The sequence below is a fragment of the Cupressus sempervirens genome, chromosome 10 (genome assembly GCF_028749045.1).
Source record: "Cupressus sempervirens isolate cs-2001-9-10 chromosome 10, ASM2874904v1, whole genome shotgun sequence".
Classification (NCBI taxonomy): domain Eukaryota; kingdom Viridiplantae; phylum Streptophyta; class Pinopsida; order Cupressales; family Cupressaceae; genus Cupressus; species Cupressus sempervirens.
Genome location: NC_143127.1, coordinates 640,483,981 through 640,501,422, shown reverse-complemented (window position 1 = coordinate 640,501,422; position 17,442 = coordinate 640,483,981). Strand labels below are relative to the sequence as shown.

Below are 17,442 nucleotides of genomic sequence, written 5' to 3'. Positions count from 1 at the left end.
CTGATTATCGGGCTTGGAGGACGGAATCCCTCTTTGCTAGCATTCTCTTCGCTGTTGGAAGACACAGTGAGGAGGATCAATGGTGTTTTCACTTCAAGAAACACACTGGGTTTCATTTGGGGCGTTCGCATAAAGAAATTTACAAGGGTTTGAGGTGCAGATCTGAAGTTAGTTATTGCTATAGTGCTGCATGAACAATATTTTGCTACAGTCGGCATGAACAGTATTTTGCTACAGTACGGCGTGAACAGTGTTGGTATCAAGTTTACTTGTTTTTCCGGCTGATTAGAAGTTTGGAAGGCTGCCGACTACATCTGCAAAATACTACGGCAACTAATTCCAGGTTTCTTCTGTCAAATTTTGATACTTTGCATAATAATTGTTGAATACAAGTCTGAATAGTTGTTGCAGCCTTTAAGGCAGCTGTAAGTGCACATCTACATTTAAAAATCACCCTTTATCAGCAGATTGAAAGAGTTTCCAGATTTTTCATATATTGTTGAATGTGTGCCAAGTGTTTGTGAAAATGTTATGATGTGTATTATGCATTTAATGTCACTTCATAGTTGTTCGTAAATCTACTCATTGGAAAGCAATTTATTGAGGAAATCAGCTTTACGAGTTTGCATACAAAGTGTTTGACAATATTCCTTAAGTTAAATTTCTACAAGTCAAAGTTCAAATCAAGGGGGGATATTACAAGCAGGCCCTCAAATTATAATTAGTACAGATACAATAAATGTTGACAACACAAGTATAACCATTGATACAGCAGAAGATCCCTTCAACTATGGCCCTATTGTTGACAATTTGGTAGGGTATGCCAGCTCTGAAAAATGAAGAAGATAAAGGAGATAAAGGAGAGCTAGAAGAGGAAAGGAAGGATGAGGGAAACAAACTCCTTTAAGGCCTCATTTTACTTCCTAAGGGCTTTAATCTCAGCCTCAAAGAAAAATGATGAAGTGGAAGAAGAGAAGAAAGATGAGGAAGAAGGAAATAAGCAAGAGAATGGTCAGAAATTACGGTTGCAGCTAGTCACCCCTGTCAGAGACATGAGCAAAGAAGCAGCAAGTTCCTCAAAGTCACCCTTTGAGACTTTGATTGCAAACATAATGAGCTCTACACCACAGACCCCTGCAGAGGATCCCAAAACGGAAATGCTCAGTAAGATTTCTGCATTGGCCACCAGCAGGATGGTAAAGAAAAGCAAAGGGATAAAGGAGACCTTGGAAATTCTTGAGAAGATGATTGGTAAAATGGAAAGTTTAATGAATATTCAAATTAATGAAGCAAATCCCCAAAAGAAAGCCACTAAAGCATTAGAGGAATATGATAGTCATTGCAAGTCTATGACTGAAGTTGCTACAGTTAAAGAAGGCACAAGCAAAGCATGACGCAAACTTATTCAGTAAGGTATGCCAGAATATGAACAATGACCTGGTTAATCTAGATATTTGCATTAAAGAATTGAGGAAATGTGTACATGAAGGAAAAATGAGAAACGTGCGGCACTAGCACATGAGTACATAAACACCTTCACTGCACAAATTAAGATAAATGTAATGGGCACCCCTGAATGTCCCAAAAAACTAAACCAAATTGCTGAAAGGAATTATGTCAACAGTTTGCATTCAACCTCTTATTTCTCCGTTTAATGTTTTAAACCCCTTATAACTCCGGAAATCAAACATTTATTTGTTTGTTGTGTTTTGTGCATGGAATTGGTATCATACAACATAAACAAGAAAGAAACTACAATAATATGCAAAGTGGAAATGAATTGCTACCAATAAAATGTTATTTTCAGAATTCATAAAACCAAATCCATGGCAGATTTATCAACTCACTAATTACTTCAGCATTATTGACATAATACTCCAGCCCATGCTTTCGAACTTGCTGCTACAACGCTTTGTCCTTCAATCAGTCCACTACCTTCATAATATCATTCCCTCAAAGTGGCATAAGCGTCGGACAAGTAGTGAAGAAGATATGAGCAAAATACCAAATCTGCCTGTAGCTGGAAATGCAACTAAACTACCTGATAATGAAGCCGACAACAAAGAATTCCAAAGGCCAAACCCCAAGGGAATGACGTCTAGAATGTTACAAGAGAGGATAAACGTCCTCAAATGCCAAGATCGGAGCTGCAACTCACACACCAATTTCTTCTCATATTCAACCTAGCTAATGAAGCCACAAATGCTTCCTTTTATTCTATTTCCAAGGGTCCGCTCAACTCATATGGGCAATGTGGGATAAAAGATGTGTAGTATATAAAACACATATTAAAATACCCCTTATGTCTCCTTTGGGTACACATCCCCATAAAATAAATATTAAAGTAACACTTTAATATTTTACAATTAAATTAGACGTTACTTTAATAAAACTTCAGGCATTAAAATGTATTAGCAATCGGACTCCGAATAATGCAAGTGATAGCTCATCGGAAAGCTCTCACCGAGGAGTATCAAATCCAATCACCAAAATTGACCTGCACTGTGTCCTGCTGACTTACTAAAAATAGTAAGTATGTTTGAAACTGAGTAAATCAACTTCGCTTTGGCCCAAACTGGAAATGACTAGGCCAAAACACTCCAAGATCCCATTAAACCCTTCGTTAGCCCTCGGGACCATGTAGAACAAGGCTAATGCACACACACTTGGTCAACTGCTAAAATGGGGACATTACAGTCCGCCCCCCTTGAAATTGCTTGTCCTCAAGCAATCTCAGTCCAACCTGCTCACTCTCCCATGTAGAATCTTCCTCCGGCAGGTCTCTCCATCTGACCAAATACTCCTTCACTATCCTGTTTCTAAGCTTCCTCTCTCTGGTGTCCAGAATAGCCTTGGGTACTAACACAAGCTTCCCCTCCTCATCCAAAGGGGGTAAATCTGCAGAAGGCACTACATTCTGACCAATGGCTTTCTTAAGCCTAGACACATGAAACACATTGTGCACTCGATTGCCCTCTGGAAGCTCAAGCTCATAGGCGACTTTGCCCACTTTGCGAATCACCCTGTAGGGACCATAAAATTTAGGTTTCAACTTTCCAGCTCCACTCTTCTTGAGCGATGACTGTCTATATGGTTGTAGCCTCAAGTAAACCATATCCCCTACCTCGAAGCTACGCTCTATTCGGTGCTGATCAGCGTACAATTTATGTTGGTTCTGGGCCTGTTGTATATTCTCTTTGAGCACTTTCAGGATGTCCTGACAATCCTGCAATAAGTTTTTGGCTTTGGGCACTCTACTGTCCCCCAAAACTAAATCCATGAAGCTAGGTGCTTCATAACCATAGAGTGCCATGAAAGGAGTCATCTTGATAGACATATGATAAGTGGTGTTATAACAATACTCTCCCATATGCAACCATCTGATCCAAGCCTTTTGTTGTGCAGTTACATAGTTCCTCAAATATCCTTCCACCCATTTATTCACAATCTCTCTTTGCCCATCTATTTGTGGCTGATAACTAGTGCTAGGTGTAAGATCTGTACCACACAACCTAAACAACTCTTGCCAAAAAACACTCATAAACTTACTATCCCGGTCGCTGACAATGAATCTGGGCAGCCCATGTAACCTGAATATCTCTCTAAAGAAAAGATCTGCCACCTGTGTTGCTGTGTAAGTGGACGAAATAGCAAAGAAGTGAGCAAACTTCGTCAAGCGGTCCACCACCACATAGATGCAATCTCTTCCCTGCACTCGTGGTAAACCAATGATGAAGTCCATCGAAATACTTTCCCATTTCCTATCAGGAATGGGCAAGGGTTGTAATAAACCTACAGGAAATGTGTGCTCTCCCTTATTCTATTGACAAACCACACACTCCCTGACATACCTCTGAACATCATCCTTGAGCCCTTTCCATGAAAACCGCTCTCGAATCTGCCTATAGGTCTTGAAGACCCCCGGATGTCCAGCTGTGGATGCACCATGAAATGCTTTCAGCATCGCCTCTCTCAAATGTGATGACGGAATCAAATAAACCCTGTCCTGAACTCTGATCAATCCATCACCTCATAGTGATCATCCTGTATGGTACCTGAAATCAATCCGAAAGCCCAAGCATCTCCGACATACTCTGCTATAATCCGATCTCTCCAATCTCCTGAAATCTCTGCCAAAGCACATAAGTGAGGTCTCCGAGATAAGGCATCAGCCACCACATTTTTCTTACCTTTGACAAACTCTATGTCAAAGTCATAAGCCTGCAATTTAGTCACCCATTTTTGTTGCCGGTCATTAAGATCACGCTGGCTCATGAAGTATTTAATACTGTTGTGATCAGTCTTGATCACAAAACGTCCACCTACCAAATATGATCGAAATTTGGCCAATGCATGCATTATGGCCAACATCTCCCGGTCATAGACAGAATAACTCTTCTCAACTCCCCGGAGCTTCCTACTTTAGAATGCAATGGGATGCTTCTCCTGCATCAATACTGCTCCAATCCCATCACTTGATGCATCACAATGAAGCTCAGAAGGCTTCGTGAAATCCGGTAGAGCTAGAACTGGACATGAAGACATTACCTGCTTGAAATGCTCAAAACACCTTTGTGCTGCCCCTGTCCACACGAAGGCTCCTTTCTTGGTAAGATTTGTCAAGAGTGTAGCAATCTGTGAGAATCCCTTAACAAACCTCCTATAAAAACCACATAAACCAAAGAATCCCTTAAGCTTTGTAAGGTTTGTGAGAGTAGGCCACTCTACAATAGCTCTAATCTTTTCGGGATCAACCCGAACGCCATCTGCACTAATGATATGCCCAAGGTAAAGGAGCTCAGTCATGCCAAACTCACATTTAGATTCCTTGGCATACAACGACTCTCTCTCCAGAATAGATAACACCTCCTCCAGATGATGTAAGTGTCCTCCCAGGTCTTACTGAAGACCAAGATGTCATCAAAGAAGATCAAGACAAATCTCCTCAGCTGCTTCCTAAATACCTGGTTCATACAACTTTGAAATGTAGCGGGTGCATTGGTTAGACCAAATGGCATAACCATGAACTCAAAGTGGCCATAGTGACATCGGAAGGCTGTTTTCTCAATGTCCTTTGCTCTCATCCTGATCTGATGGTATCCAGATCGCAAATCAATTTTGGTGAAGAAGCATGCCCCATGCAACTCATCAATAAGCTCATCAATCCTAGGAATGGGATACCTGTTTTTAATTGTTTTCTTATTCAGTGCCCTGTAATCGATGCACATGCGCATCGTCCCATCCTTCTTCTTTACCAATACTACTGCTGAAGCAAAGGGGCTCTTACTGGGCCTGATATGCCCCATCTCCGACAAATCCTTAATCGCCTTCTCTATCTCATCCTTGTGTTTCTTAGGATGACAACAGGGAGTAATCATAACTAGTTTGGCTCCCTCCTCGAGCTCAATAACATGTTCCATCCCTCTGTCAAGAGGAACCCCATGAGGAATATCGCTAAATACTTTAGCGTGTCTATCAAGTATCTTCTGGATATCTAGTGGATGACTCTTTTCTTGTGGCTCTGGTGAAGTTGGCATAATGTAGCACTCTGCCGCCCACTCTATGTCATCATGACGAAAAAGTCTCTGCATTCTCCTCAAGGACACTACTCTGCAACCTCCATCTGAAAGACCTCTAAGTACCACAGTTCTGCCCTCATGCTGGAATCTCATCTCCAATTTCGCTAGGTTGAGTGTGAACTCCACTAGTGAAGCCATCCATGTCATGCCGAGGATGACATCATAATCTCCCATGTCCACAACATAGAACTCATCCTTCAACTCGTAGCCATCTCCAAACCTGATGTGAAGATTAGATATTTTCTAAGTGCATAATAATTTATCACCATTAGCCACCATGACTTTAAACCCATCATGCTCCTCTGTTTGTAACCCTCTCCTGGCTACCAACTATGCATCTATGAAGTTATGTGTAGCCCCAGTGTCAATAAGAGATATCACTTTCTGCCCCTGGATAGTACCCCTGACCTTAAATGTGATTGCCTTTTGGGCCCCTGTCAAGCGTGCCAACGATCTATCATCCTTAGGAATGCTGCTCTCCTCTATAGTGTTACCCTCATCTGAATCGGAGTGCTGATCCTCCCCCTCTGACTCTGAATCTTCTGTTGAAAAATACTCCATTTGATTTGCCTTAGCCTTGAGAGAACATTTATGAGATAAGTCCCAAAGCTCTCTACAATGGAAGCACAGCTTCTTCTTTCGAAGTTCATTCAAGGTTTCATTGTCTAGTCCTTTTGATCCTTCTTTGGGTTTGCTATACTCTTTCTGAAACGGTTTTTTGTCTTTGTCCTTGCGGTAGGAAGAATCTGTTGAATGGTTTTTTCCTTTGTATACTGAAGGGGCTAAATCTCGTGCCTTTTTAGTTGCTTCAACTAAGGTGAGTGGATCATGTCCCTTCACCCAACCTCGTAATGGATCAGCAAGACCATCACAAAATAACACCACCAATCTCCTAGGAGAGATATCGGTAACAAGTACAGACAAGCGATGAAACTCGGCAATGTAAGCATCCACAGTACTTGACTGTTTTAACTGTGCTAGCTCCTTAAAATGTAACTCGGGATCCCTAGTGTCAAATCTCTCAATCAGTGTTTCGATGAATTCCTCATAGGATGTAATCTGATTATGCCCCAAAGTCACCATGCCATGATGCCACCATTCATGTGCAACGCCATCCAAGTGCATAGCTGCATACTTGATAGCCTCCTCCTCAGGCATAGGATTTAGCTGCAAGTATGTATCTACCTTCTGCACCCAAGCTCCTGTAGTCATCTTCCCTGAAGCATCATAATAAGGTAAAGAAAGTTTTCCAACTTTCTTTCTCAGCTCAAAGTTTTGATTCCTACCTCCTGCTCTAGGCATGTGTCTCATCCTCAAGTCCATATAATCTCTGAGGGAAATATCCACCTGAAACTCCGGTCCACTAGCCTCCCAGTCCCTCCTGAACTGATCCTGTAACTCGGTAATCTGCGGTTCGTTTACTAGTTGAACCGGATCTCTAGATGGGAAAGTGGGTAGAAGAGGTCTCGAGCTCGCAGTTCGCGCTGGGCGTGCAACATGTCTAAAGTTATCAGCCTCATTCCCATTGTTGCCGTGTCCATTATTACCATTAATGTTATTCTCAGGACCATTGTTGTTGCCTTGGCCTCCATGGTTATTGTTTCCCCCATTGTTATTGTTTCCCTCATTGTTATTGTTTCTGTTGTTGGCATCACCTGGATTAATATTGACACCCATCTGTCTAGCCATGAGCTGCAACATCATGTCCATTCGCCTATTCTGCTCCTGCTGCATACGCTGCCCCTGCTCTAATGTATCTAGAAATTGTCTGAACATTACCTCCTCTTGATCTGGACCGGCATTCTTGCCTCCGCCTAACACTGTATTCCTGTCATCTCGATCACCCATATTGTTGTCCTAATCAAAGAATATCTCCTCTGTGTCTGTATGGCTGGATTCAATGTTCACCTGTACGGATGTACTAGACTGTTTGCTTTGCAAATCTGAAATCCTATTTTGTCTTGCTCCGGTATCGCGGAAATTATAAGGCCCCTGTCGCATGCTCAAACATAAATGCTTAGCTTGTGTTTTTTATTTATTTCTGATTTTAGTGTTTGACATTTCGTCAAACACTTTTCCCTCTATCCGGCTGTTCCAAATTCCCTATAAGACCTCCACAGGATGGCAGGACTTATAGCTTTGATACCACTGTAATGGGCACCCCTGAATGTCTCAAAAAACTAAACCAAATTGCTGAAAGACATTATGTCAAACAGTTTGCATTCAACCTCTTATTTCTCCGTTTAATGTTTTAAACCCCTTATAACTCCGGAAATCAAACACTTATTTGTTTGTTGTGTTTTGTGCATGGAATTGGTATCATACAACATAAACAAGAAAGAAACTACAATAATATGCAAAGTGGAAATGAATTGCTACCAATAAAATGTTATTTTCAGAATTCATAAAACCAAATACATGGCAGCTTTATCAACTCACTAATTACTTCAGCATTATTGACATAATAATCCAGCCCATGCTTTCGAACTTGCTGCTACAGCGCTTTGTCCTTCAATCAGTCCACTACCTTCGTAATATCATTCCCTCAAAGCGGCATAAGCGTCGAACAAGTAGTGAAGAAGATATGAGCAAAATACCAAATCTGCCTGTAGCTGGAAATGCAACTAAACTACCTAATAATGAAGCCGATAACAAAGAATTCCAACGGCCAAACCCCAAGGGAATGACGTCTAGAATGTTACAAGAGAGGATAAACGTCCTCAAATGCCAAGAACGGAGCTGCAACTCACACACCAATTTCTTCTCATATTCAACCTGGCTAATGAAGCCACAAATGATTCCTTTTATTCTATTTCCAAGGGTCCGCTCAACTCATATGGGCAATGTGGGATAAAAGATGTGTAGTATATAAAACACATATTAAAATACCCCTTATGTCTCCCTTGGGTACACATCCCCATAAAATAAATATTAAAGTAACACTTTAATATTTTACAATTAAATTAGACGTTACTTTAATAAAATTTCAGGCATTAAAATGTATTAGCAATCGGACTCCGAATAATGCGAGTGATAGCTCATCGGAAAGCTCTCACCGAGGAGTATCAAATCCAATCACCAAAATTGACCTGCACTGTGTCCTGCCGACTTACTAAAAATAGTAAGTATGCCTGAAACTAAGTAAATCAACTTCGTTTTGGCCCAAACTGGAAATGACTAAGCCAAAACACTCCAGGATCCCATTAAACCCTTCGTTAGCCCTCGGGACCATGTAGAACAAGGCTAACGCACACACACTTGGTCAACTGTTAAAATAGGGACATTACAATAAAAGAAGATGAGATGAAGAAAGTAACCAGTGAGCTAATGAGGACAGATCTTCAAGTAATCCACTTGGAACAAAGGATCAGCAAGCTCTATGATGAGAGGAGGATACTGGGGAACAGTAAAGAGCAAACATTGCAAAGGTTCTCTTTGTTGAGAGAACATTTATCTTTGAAGATTGATACAGTTCGAAGGCAGCTGGAAGATTGTCTGAAAGCGAAGACATCTTATGAACAATTCAGCTGCCCAGATTTTCAAGCCACTGAGTTAGCATCTTATGGATTGTGTGCGCTTTTAACAGTTTCAGATTCAATGAAAGCCACATGGAATGAAGGTCTAACTAGCTTAAAGAGCAATTTTGCTGAATGCATTGCATTGCTGAATAATCCATCAGTATGAAGAAAAGGGAGGTAGCAGTACAATTTTTCTTTGTATAGGCTTTTTGGCTCACCTTTGTCATTTATGTCAAAGGGGGAGAGAGAGTATATGGAAAATTGTATGTATATGTAAAGGGGAGTGCAGTATGAAAATTGTATACGTAACATGTAAAGAAGATATAAGGATGTAAAGATGGTATAAATAGAAAATGATCCACATTTTGAATGTTTGTAATGGCCAAGTGAAGAACTTCACACTTTTTGCAATTTTTGTTTTTTGGGACTTAGCCAATTTTCCAATATGTTGCCATCAATGCCAAAGGGGGAGATTGTTGGCAATTTGGCTAGGGTGGATGATATGAGGTTGTCATTTAATGCAACATATATTCAGTATTGAGTGAGCAGATCACGAAGATGAAGTTTTGGTATAAAAGACTTAGAAATTTGTCTAAGTATCGTGAAGGTTATCTATCAACACAGGCACAGTTTTAATTGGCGAGCTTCACAGAGACATTATTGGCATGTGCTCAATTATCTGGTGATAGAACAGTATGTCAAAATATCGTACCTAAGTGCATGAAGGAGTACGATCAATATAGACAGAGTTATGACAGTTTCACCAGTTGCAATATTGGATAGACAAAACAGGACAAAGTTAAGGAATGTGATATTTTATGTTAAGGAATTACTTGACCAATTAGAGACGACATACTAGATATTAACCCCAAGTGGGCAAAGTATAATTCTACATTTTGGGACACGTGTGAAAGCATGAAGGCTGACAAGACAAAATATTATGAAATAATATGGTATAAAGAACAACTTTGGAAATGTGAAGCTGATGATTATAGCAGTATAAAGGTAGAGTATGCAAAGTTGGCACAACGAGTTACAAGATCATATCAAATATTGAAGATATCAAGAGTTGTAAAGAGGTTTTTGTATCTATCTCTTTTGTATATAGAATACCATTGTATATTGCATGTTTGGGCAATGGGCTCATCTTGCATACATTTTGTAATTGCATTAGCAACTCCTAATAGGATTGAGGCTTCTAACAAGGACTTAGACACTATACGAATATAATAGACTCCTAACAGGGTTGAAACTTCTAACAAGGACTCAGACGCTAAGAATGTAACAAACTCCTAACAAGGCCAATATCTTTCACAATATACTTTTGATTAGTGAATCTTTTTGCGAGTACCATCCCCATCGAGGTTTTCCCTTGGCCAAGGTTTCCCTAGTTAACAAAATATGGTGTTATGTGTTGCATTGCTTTATGGTTGTGTTTATTGTTCAGCTTAATCAGTTTATTTATTTGCAAGTTATATGATTCTGAATGATATCCACAGTTGGGCAAAAGTTTGTGAAATACTAAAATATCAGCAGTTGTAAAGAGGTTTTTGTATCTGTTCCTTTTGTATATAGAATACCACTGTATATGGCATGTTTGGGCAATGGGCTCATCTTCATACATTTTGTAATTACAATAGCAACTCCTAACAAAGTTGAGGCTTCTAATAAGGACTGAGACACTATACGAATGTAACAGACTCCTAGCAAGGTCAATATCTTTCACAATATATTTTTTATTAGTGAATTTTTTTGTGGGTACCATTCCCATCGAGGTTTTCCCTTGGCCAAGATTTCCCTAGTTAACAAAATATGGTGTTATGTGTTGCATTGCTTTATGGTTGTGTTTACTGTTCAGCTTAATCAATTTACTTATTTATGCAAGTTATAAGATTGTGAATGATATCCATAGTTGGGCAAAAGTTTGTGAAATACTAAATCACCCCCTCTGTATTTCCTATTTCTAACAAGATTTTTAGAAATTGATGGAACTTCCAATTCGGTATCAAGAGGAAGATCAGCAGATCTTCTACATTCAAGATTTTCTTCAAATGAAACATCTCTACTAAGCTCAATCATCTTTTGACCCAAACTGTAAATCCTATAAGCTTTCGTTGATTCACTATCACCAACAAAAGATCCCTTCTTTCCTGAGGGTTCTAATTTTGATCTTTTATCTTTAGGAACATGAATGTAAACTAAACAACCAAAGACTTTAAGATAACTTACATTAGGTTTAGAACCAAAAAAGGCTTCTTCCAAAGTCATGTTATTTAGAACCTTGTGAGGACTCCTATTTGAGCATATATTGTTGTTCTGCAGGCTTCAGCCCAAAGAAAATCTACAAATCTTGATCATGAAGCATGGCTTTAGCAGCCTCAACTATGACTCTCTTTTTCCTTCCAACAACACCGTTCAATTGAGGATTGTAAGGAACGCAAAACTCCCTCTTAATTTCTGCTTCAACACAAAAGGATTGAAATGCACAAGAAATAAATTCACCCCCATTGTCAAATCTGGGAGTCTTGATTTTCCTCTCTGTAATGTTTTCAACAAGAGCTTTAAACATCTTAAACTTGGATAACACTTCATCAGATTCCTTGGATTTAAGAAAGAGAATCCATGACTTCCAAGACAAATCATCAATAAAAGTGACATAATACCAAAAACCACTTAAGGAGGCTGAAGACATAGGCTTACACAAATCAGAATGAATCAACTCTAACAGATGTTTAGCTCTACTTTCATTTGAATGAAAACGACTCTTAGTGAATTTACGCAAAGCACATCCTTTGCATATACCATCATTGGCAGCATTTTGTTTAGGAAGACCTACAACCAGCTTATCCACAATGGAGAGAAATTTGAAGTTGAGATGTCCAAACCTTTTATGCCATAACAAATTATTATCAGGAGCATCATGATTTAAAACTTGAACTTGATTCGCTGAAAGTTTGTAAAGACTTTCATGGTGAACTCCAACCACTTGAGCTAGGCTAAAATCAGAATTTTTCTTCCAGGCTACCACTTTTCCATCAATGAAAGCAACATTAAAACCTTTAACCTCTAAAGCTGTAATAGAACTTAAATTCCTCTTGATTCCAAGGACAAATAAAAACATTGCTGAGGTGAAGAGGTATACCATAGCTTAATTTGAAAAAAGTATTACCAGCCCCTTTAACAGAGTTGGAAGCAACATCTCCAATAATTACTTGCAGGTGAGAATCTTCTTCCAAATTTGAGAGGTGTTGTTTATAGCCTGAAATGTGACGCAAAGCACCACTATCTATCAACCAAGTATTGCAATCTGCTGGAACATTACTGGACAAGGCTGAAATGAAAAGAAATCCTTATGGATAATTGTTGGAGTCCTTGAAAGAAGATGAATCTTTCACATCTGAGACAGCCACTTGATGATTAAGATTCATAGTACACTTTCTAGCATGATGACCAAATTTATTACATCTGAAACGTTTTACTTTGGACATGTCTCTTTTCCTTTCAAAATCAGAAGAGGACGGTTTCTTATCATCAAAGCTCCTAAAAATCCTTTTCTTTCCTCTTTTCTTAGAAGTATGAGTAGCAAGGACTTGATCCTCCTCATTATGAGATTTTCTAAAATTTCCTTTGGCCTCCAACTTGCATTCTTCTTCAATATAATCAAAACTCAGTCTATCAAAATTTGGAAGCTCAGTTCGACCACTAATACCTTGAATGAATGATTCCCAAGAATGTACAAGACCATTCATGGCCAACATGACAAGTTCTTTGCCATTAATAGATTCTCCAATAGTATCCAATTGATCCTTTTAACTCTGAAATTTTCAAAAAGAAGGAATAATGGATTCTCCTCTGCCCATTTTGATATGGAGAAGTTGCATGTGGAGAGCCAAGGCCCTGCTAGTGTTATTAACCTCATACATGGTGTGAAGGTAGTCAAACATTTCCTTAGCAGATTTCAGCTTAGAGATTCCAAGTACAAGAGGATCTTTCATATAACCGATGATGATTCTTTTCACCGTGATTTTATTCTTCTTCCAAGATGCCTTTGCTACATCATCAATTGGCTCTGTAACTTCAAATTGCACATAGTCAAGATCATTTTCTTCAAGAATTAATAAAATCCTAGATTTCCAGGATACAAAGTTTGAGGCTCCCTCCAGATGATCTTCGACCTTAAGACCGAGTGCCATATTGAAAATAACGAACTAACAGACTATTAATAGGAGAGAAGTTTTGGTTCAAGTTCGAAATCAGGAACCTAGCTCTAATACCATGTTAGAAATAGAACCAGAATAAGAAAAATACAAATAATGACAAGATTTAACCTAGGAAATACCCTCTTCACAAAGGGAAACAACCCAGCCTACAAAAAACTATGAATATTATTGAAACAAATCGTAATTACAAATCTCTTGAACAAAGTTTCTTTCAACATTCATCACTGATTGACGAAGATTCACACATGAATCTTGAAATGCACTCCAAAATTTAAAGATGTAAATGCATGCCTCACTGATACAAAACTATGCAGCACTGAAATACAGATATATGAGAAACATAGTAATCAATCTAATACAGTTCAGAATAGATAGTATTGGAGTAAATCAAAACCAATGAGAGAGAGCTCCTGATATCCAGCCTGCTAGCATAAATCCTGGACCACATTAAATTCATATACAGCCGACTTCCTTTCATTTCTTTTAATTCAACTATTTGTACATGCATGTACAATCAGCCTTTTACATTCTCGATAATCATATATATGTGTTCATTCATATACACTTGACTTCCTTTCATATTCCCGTTAGTTACACATATATGTTTGTGCATATAACTATTGTTATGATAGTATATGAAATCATGGCATCGACAATAATATCATGTGCAAGCAGATTCACACGAGTATACACTCACATGTTCTACTAACCAAACGCATATCAACATCTCTTCATTCATAGTCCACATACACGCATATGCATCTTGAATATCGTTCTTTCCAGAACAGCTGAGGATGTTAGATAACTGAGAGGGGGGGGGGCGGTGAATCAGTTATATCTAGTTATCCTACAAGCCTTTCCAACAATTCAGTACCAATTCAGACTTCATAAACTTTCACAGCAATAACTCGGTAACCATATTTAACATCTCATATCAAACTTATAATTTTTTTACTTCAAACTATTATCTTATTGTTCTTTATTTTACCAAGTATCAAAGTATTATCTTAGCTTATACCTAGTCGCAGCAATATGTAAATAACATGAAAATCAACTTGCAACACATAAGCAATCACACATTTTGATACAGATATTTTAACGTGGAAACTCTATAAAGGGAAAAAACACCTAGGAACCGGCAACCCAAAAAAAATCACTCTTTTGAAGTGAGCTCTGTTAGGAGCCAACCTTGTTAAAGGTTTATATACACATTTCTAGTGTGACCCAGTTAGAGGATTTTAAACAAAGATCATCTACACCTTATCACACCTTGTCATTGATAAAGAGTGGCCTGCTCTAAAGGACTTACAAACATCACTAATCAATGTTACCATATAGGATTTCACAGACTTATTAAGTCCATGTGGTTAAGAAATTATATCTACTATAATGGTAAGAAAGTAACCGTCAAATGATCTACTTGGTTTAGCACTACCTTGTTTGTTCAGATCTCTGCTTTTCTTTGTCTTCTTCTTTCTAATATCTTTCTAGCTGATTCACACTCTTTCTCTTTCACCTTGCACTTCCTCTACTTGATCTTTCTACATTTGTTCTGCTCAATTCACCTTGTTCTCCTTTCTTCTTCTTTTTCACCTTCAATAGTTTGTACTTTTTCAGCAATATCAGCAAACAATCAGCAACCAAAATGGTCTCGCTCATCTCCTTAAATAGTTAACTTCTACCTTACAGATCCTTCCAGAAATTTGCCACTTAATTACAATCTTAGATCTCAGATTCATTGCATCTAGCCATTCGGTCAATATTGGTTCACCTCAAAGTTTGTGCACATTTTGAAAAATAGCAAATTTTTGCCATACAATTATCTTTGAATTGTTCCAACCCTAGATCTTATTACAAACTTTGTCCTTATCATTTATGCTTCTCGAACATTCTCTATTCTCATCATTTGTTGGCCTCAAATTAATCTTTTATTTTGTTCTTCACTCGGTGAACATTGCAACTTCACTCGCGCAATACATCACTCAGTTAACACTAGAATTACTCAGTTAACACTGATTTTTAACTTTGCTTTGCCAGACACTTGGTGACAACTATAATCACTCGATTAATGCTGTAGTCATTTCACCAACTCACCAGTTATGAACTTAATCACAACATAACATGATTGGAAAACAATCAAACCAAAATTATACTGTCATAGTCCAAATCATTCAAGTACCCATTGAATACCAATGCTTATCAACTCTATCATCATCATACTTTTTTCAAATCCTCTTCATCAATTAAATGATATGGTACTCTATTGAATTAGCATAATGTTTAACCAAGGCTTGACAAGGATCCAAGCGAGGCGGTTAAGCACATATCACAAATCCATTGGTCTATGTTGAACAATACGTCACCGAGAGGGGAGGAGGCACCAACCTCCCAAAAGAAGGAACCTTAGGGTTGTCCCATTTGATCCCACAATCTGTATACATTATTTTTGCATATGAGCTTCCTTGTTCAAGTAAGAGTTGGAAATTTGGTGTTTCATTTGGAATAGTAAATGCTAAGTATTCAATTCTACATGTTGAAGTGGTCATAAAACTTGCATCAACAAAACATCCAAGATTTTATGCTTTTTTCACAACATCAATTTCAATATTATTAGGTTTAAAACTCTTATATGTTGAAATGGGAGAGCTCTCAAGCCAGCTATTCCATGGAAAAAATAAACCCAACAAACTACAGCATAGCTGCATGTGGATTGGATCTGAAAACTTTATAACCTCTAGAAGTTTGGCATTATGCTAGTGCATTCCCACATAGTCAAATAAAAAGTCACACTCTAAAATTCAAACAAGGAAAGTTAATATTCATGAGGTGAAGTTCCAAGGTACGGTGACCTTCAGAAAAGAATATACATTCTTTCATAATCTCAAAGCAAGAGAAATCAAAATATACTTCTAGATCAAATGCTATCAAGGGACTAATCAAGGGTACCACTACTATTCCAAAATCAAATCTGCCGTAAGAAAAGAAAGTAGTGCCTAACTTGCACTTACATGACTTGATTTTTACTAATGTTTTTGAAAAAAAATCAATCCCTCTGAGCATTTGAATATACAAACCATTGCAATGAAAAATATCGAATCCAAGATTATATGAGGAAAAAATATATTTAACAAAGAAATTGTTAGTCACGATGCTACAAAAAGATTGAAATTTAAAATGTAAAGACTAAAAATAATGCTCACAAATTAAAGTCAAGCACAAAGCAATCATTTTAAAAGGGAAGAACCAGAAAGCAAAAGACTTTAACAAGAAATAATATTTGATGGTATCACCAAATATTTCAAAGATTAAAAATTAAATTCTAGCAGCGAAAATAAAGTTATCTCTGAAGTGGAGAAAAATTATTTTAAATGCTTCCAATTTGTAAACTACCAACTGAGATTATATTCATATAATACAAAGTTCGAGTAGTGGCAGTGCACATGAGGCTTAATTTACTACTACTTATGTTTATGTGGCAGACATGGCACACATTAAATATTTTGGAGCTATTAGACCAATACATTAAAAATACTTAGGCATAAAGAAATAATGTATAAATATACATGTGGAAATCACAAACGATAAATAAAATCAATCAACCAACTCACTTGCTTTGAACAATCATTGAAATCTGTCGTGATCTCGCTGCAAAGTTGCTGGTATGCTCGATCAGACCCTGTACTCAAATATTCGGTAAAACCCCTGCATGAGAAAATGAATAAAATAAGATTTGTCTTTCATTGCATAGACACTACTAATAGTCAGCTTCGCAAAATCCACCAAAGTTAAGCAATCAGTTGGAGCATAGACATTAAAAACTCTTCACTGTACAATATAATTCGCTTGCATCCACTTTCCAATTTTGTAGATGGATTAGAAAACCAAGTCAAATTTAACAACAGTAAAGAAATCATTTACAGCATTCGGTTAAAAAATATCAGGAGTATTCATTCAAATTGAATATAACAAGATCCATCTTGTTACATGGAGATAAAGTACATATCAAGATTCAACACCCTACAAAAAATTCTACACCAAAATCCCACATCAAAGACAATTTTACTCGAGCCACAAGTTAATGTCAAAGTAGATAATTCATTTTATTACATTTTGAGTAGTTCTCCA

General features: G+C 37.9%; 1 protein-coding gene across 1 annotated transcript in view; it reads right to left on the bottom strand.

Annotated features, from left to right (window-relative positions):
- Positions 1 to 17,442, bottom strand: part of LOC149535466 (DNA repair REX1-B protein) — a 77,036-nt gene that overhangs the window by 36,914 nt on the left and 22,680 nt on the right. The window contains exon 2 of the mRNA XM_089804917.1: positions 16,926 to 17,019. Coding sequence (XP_089661043.1) covers positions 16,926 to 17,019 — 94 coding nt within the window. The remainder of the gene's footprint in view (positions 1 to 16,925; positions 17,020 to 17,442) is intronic.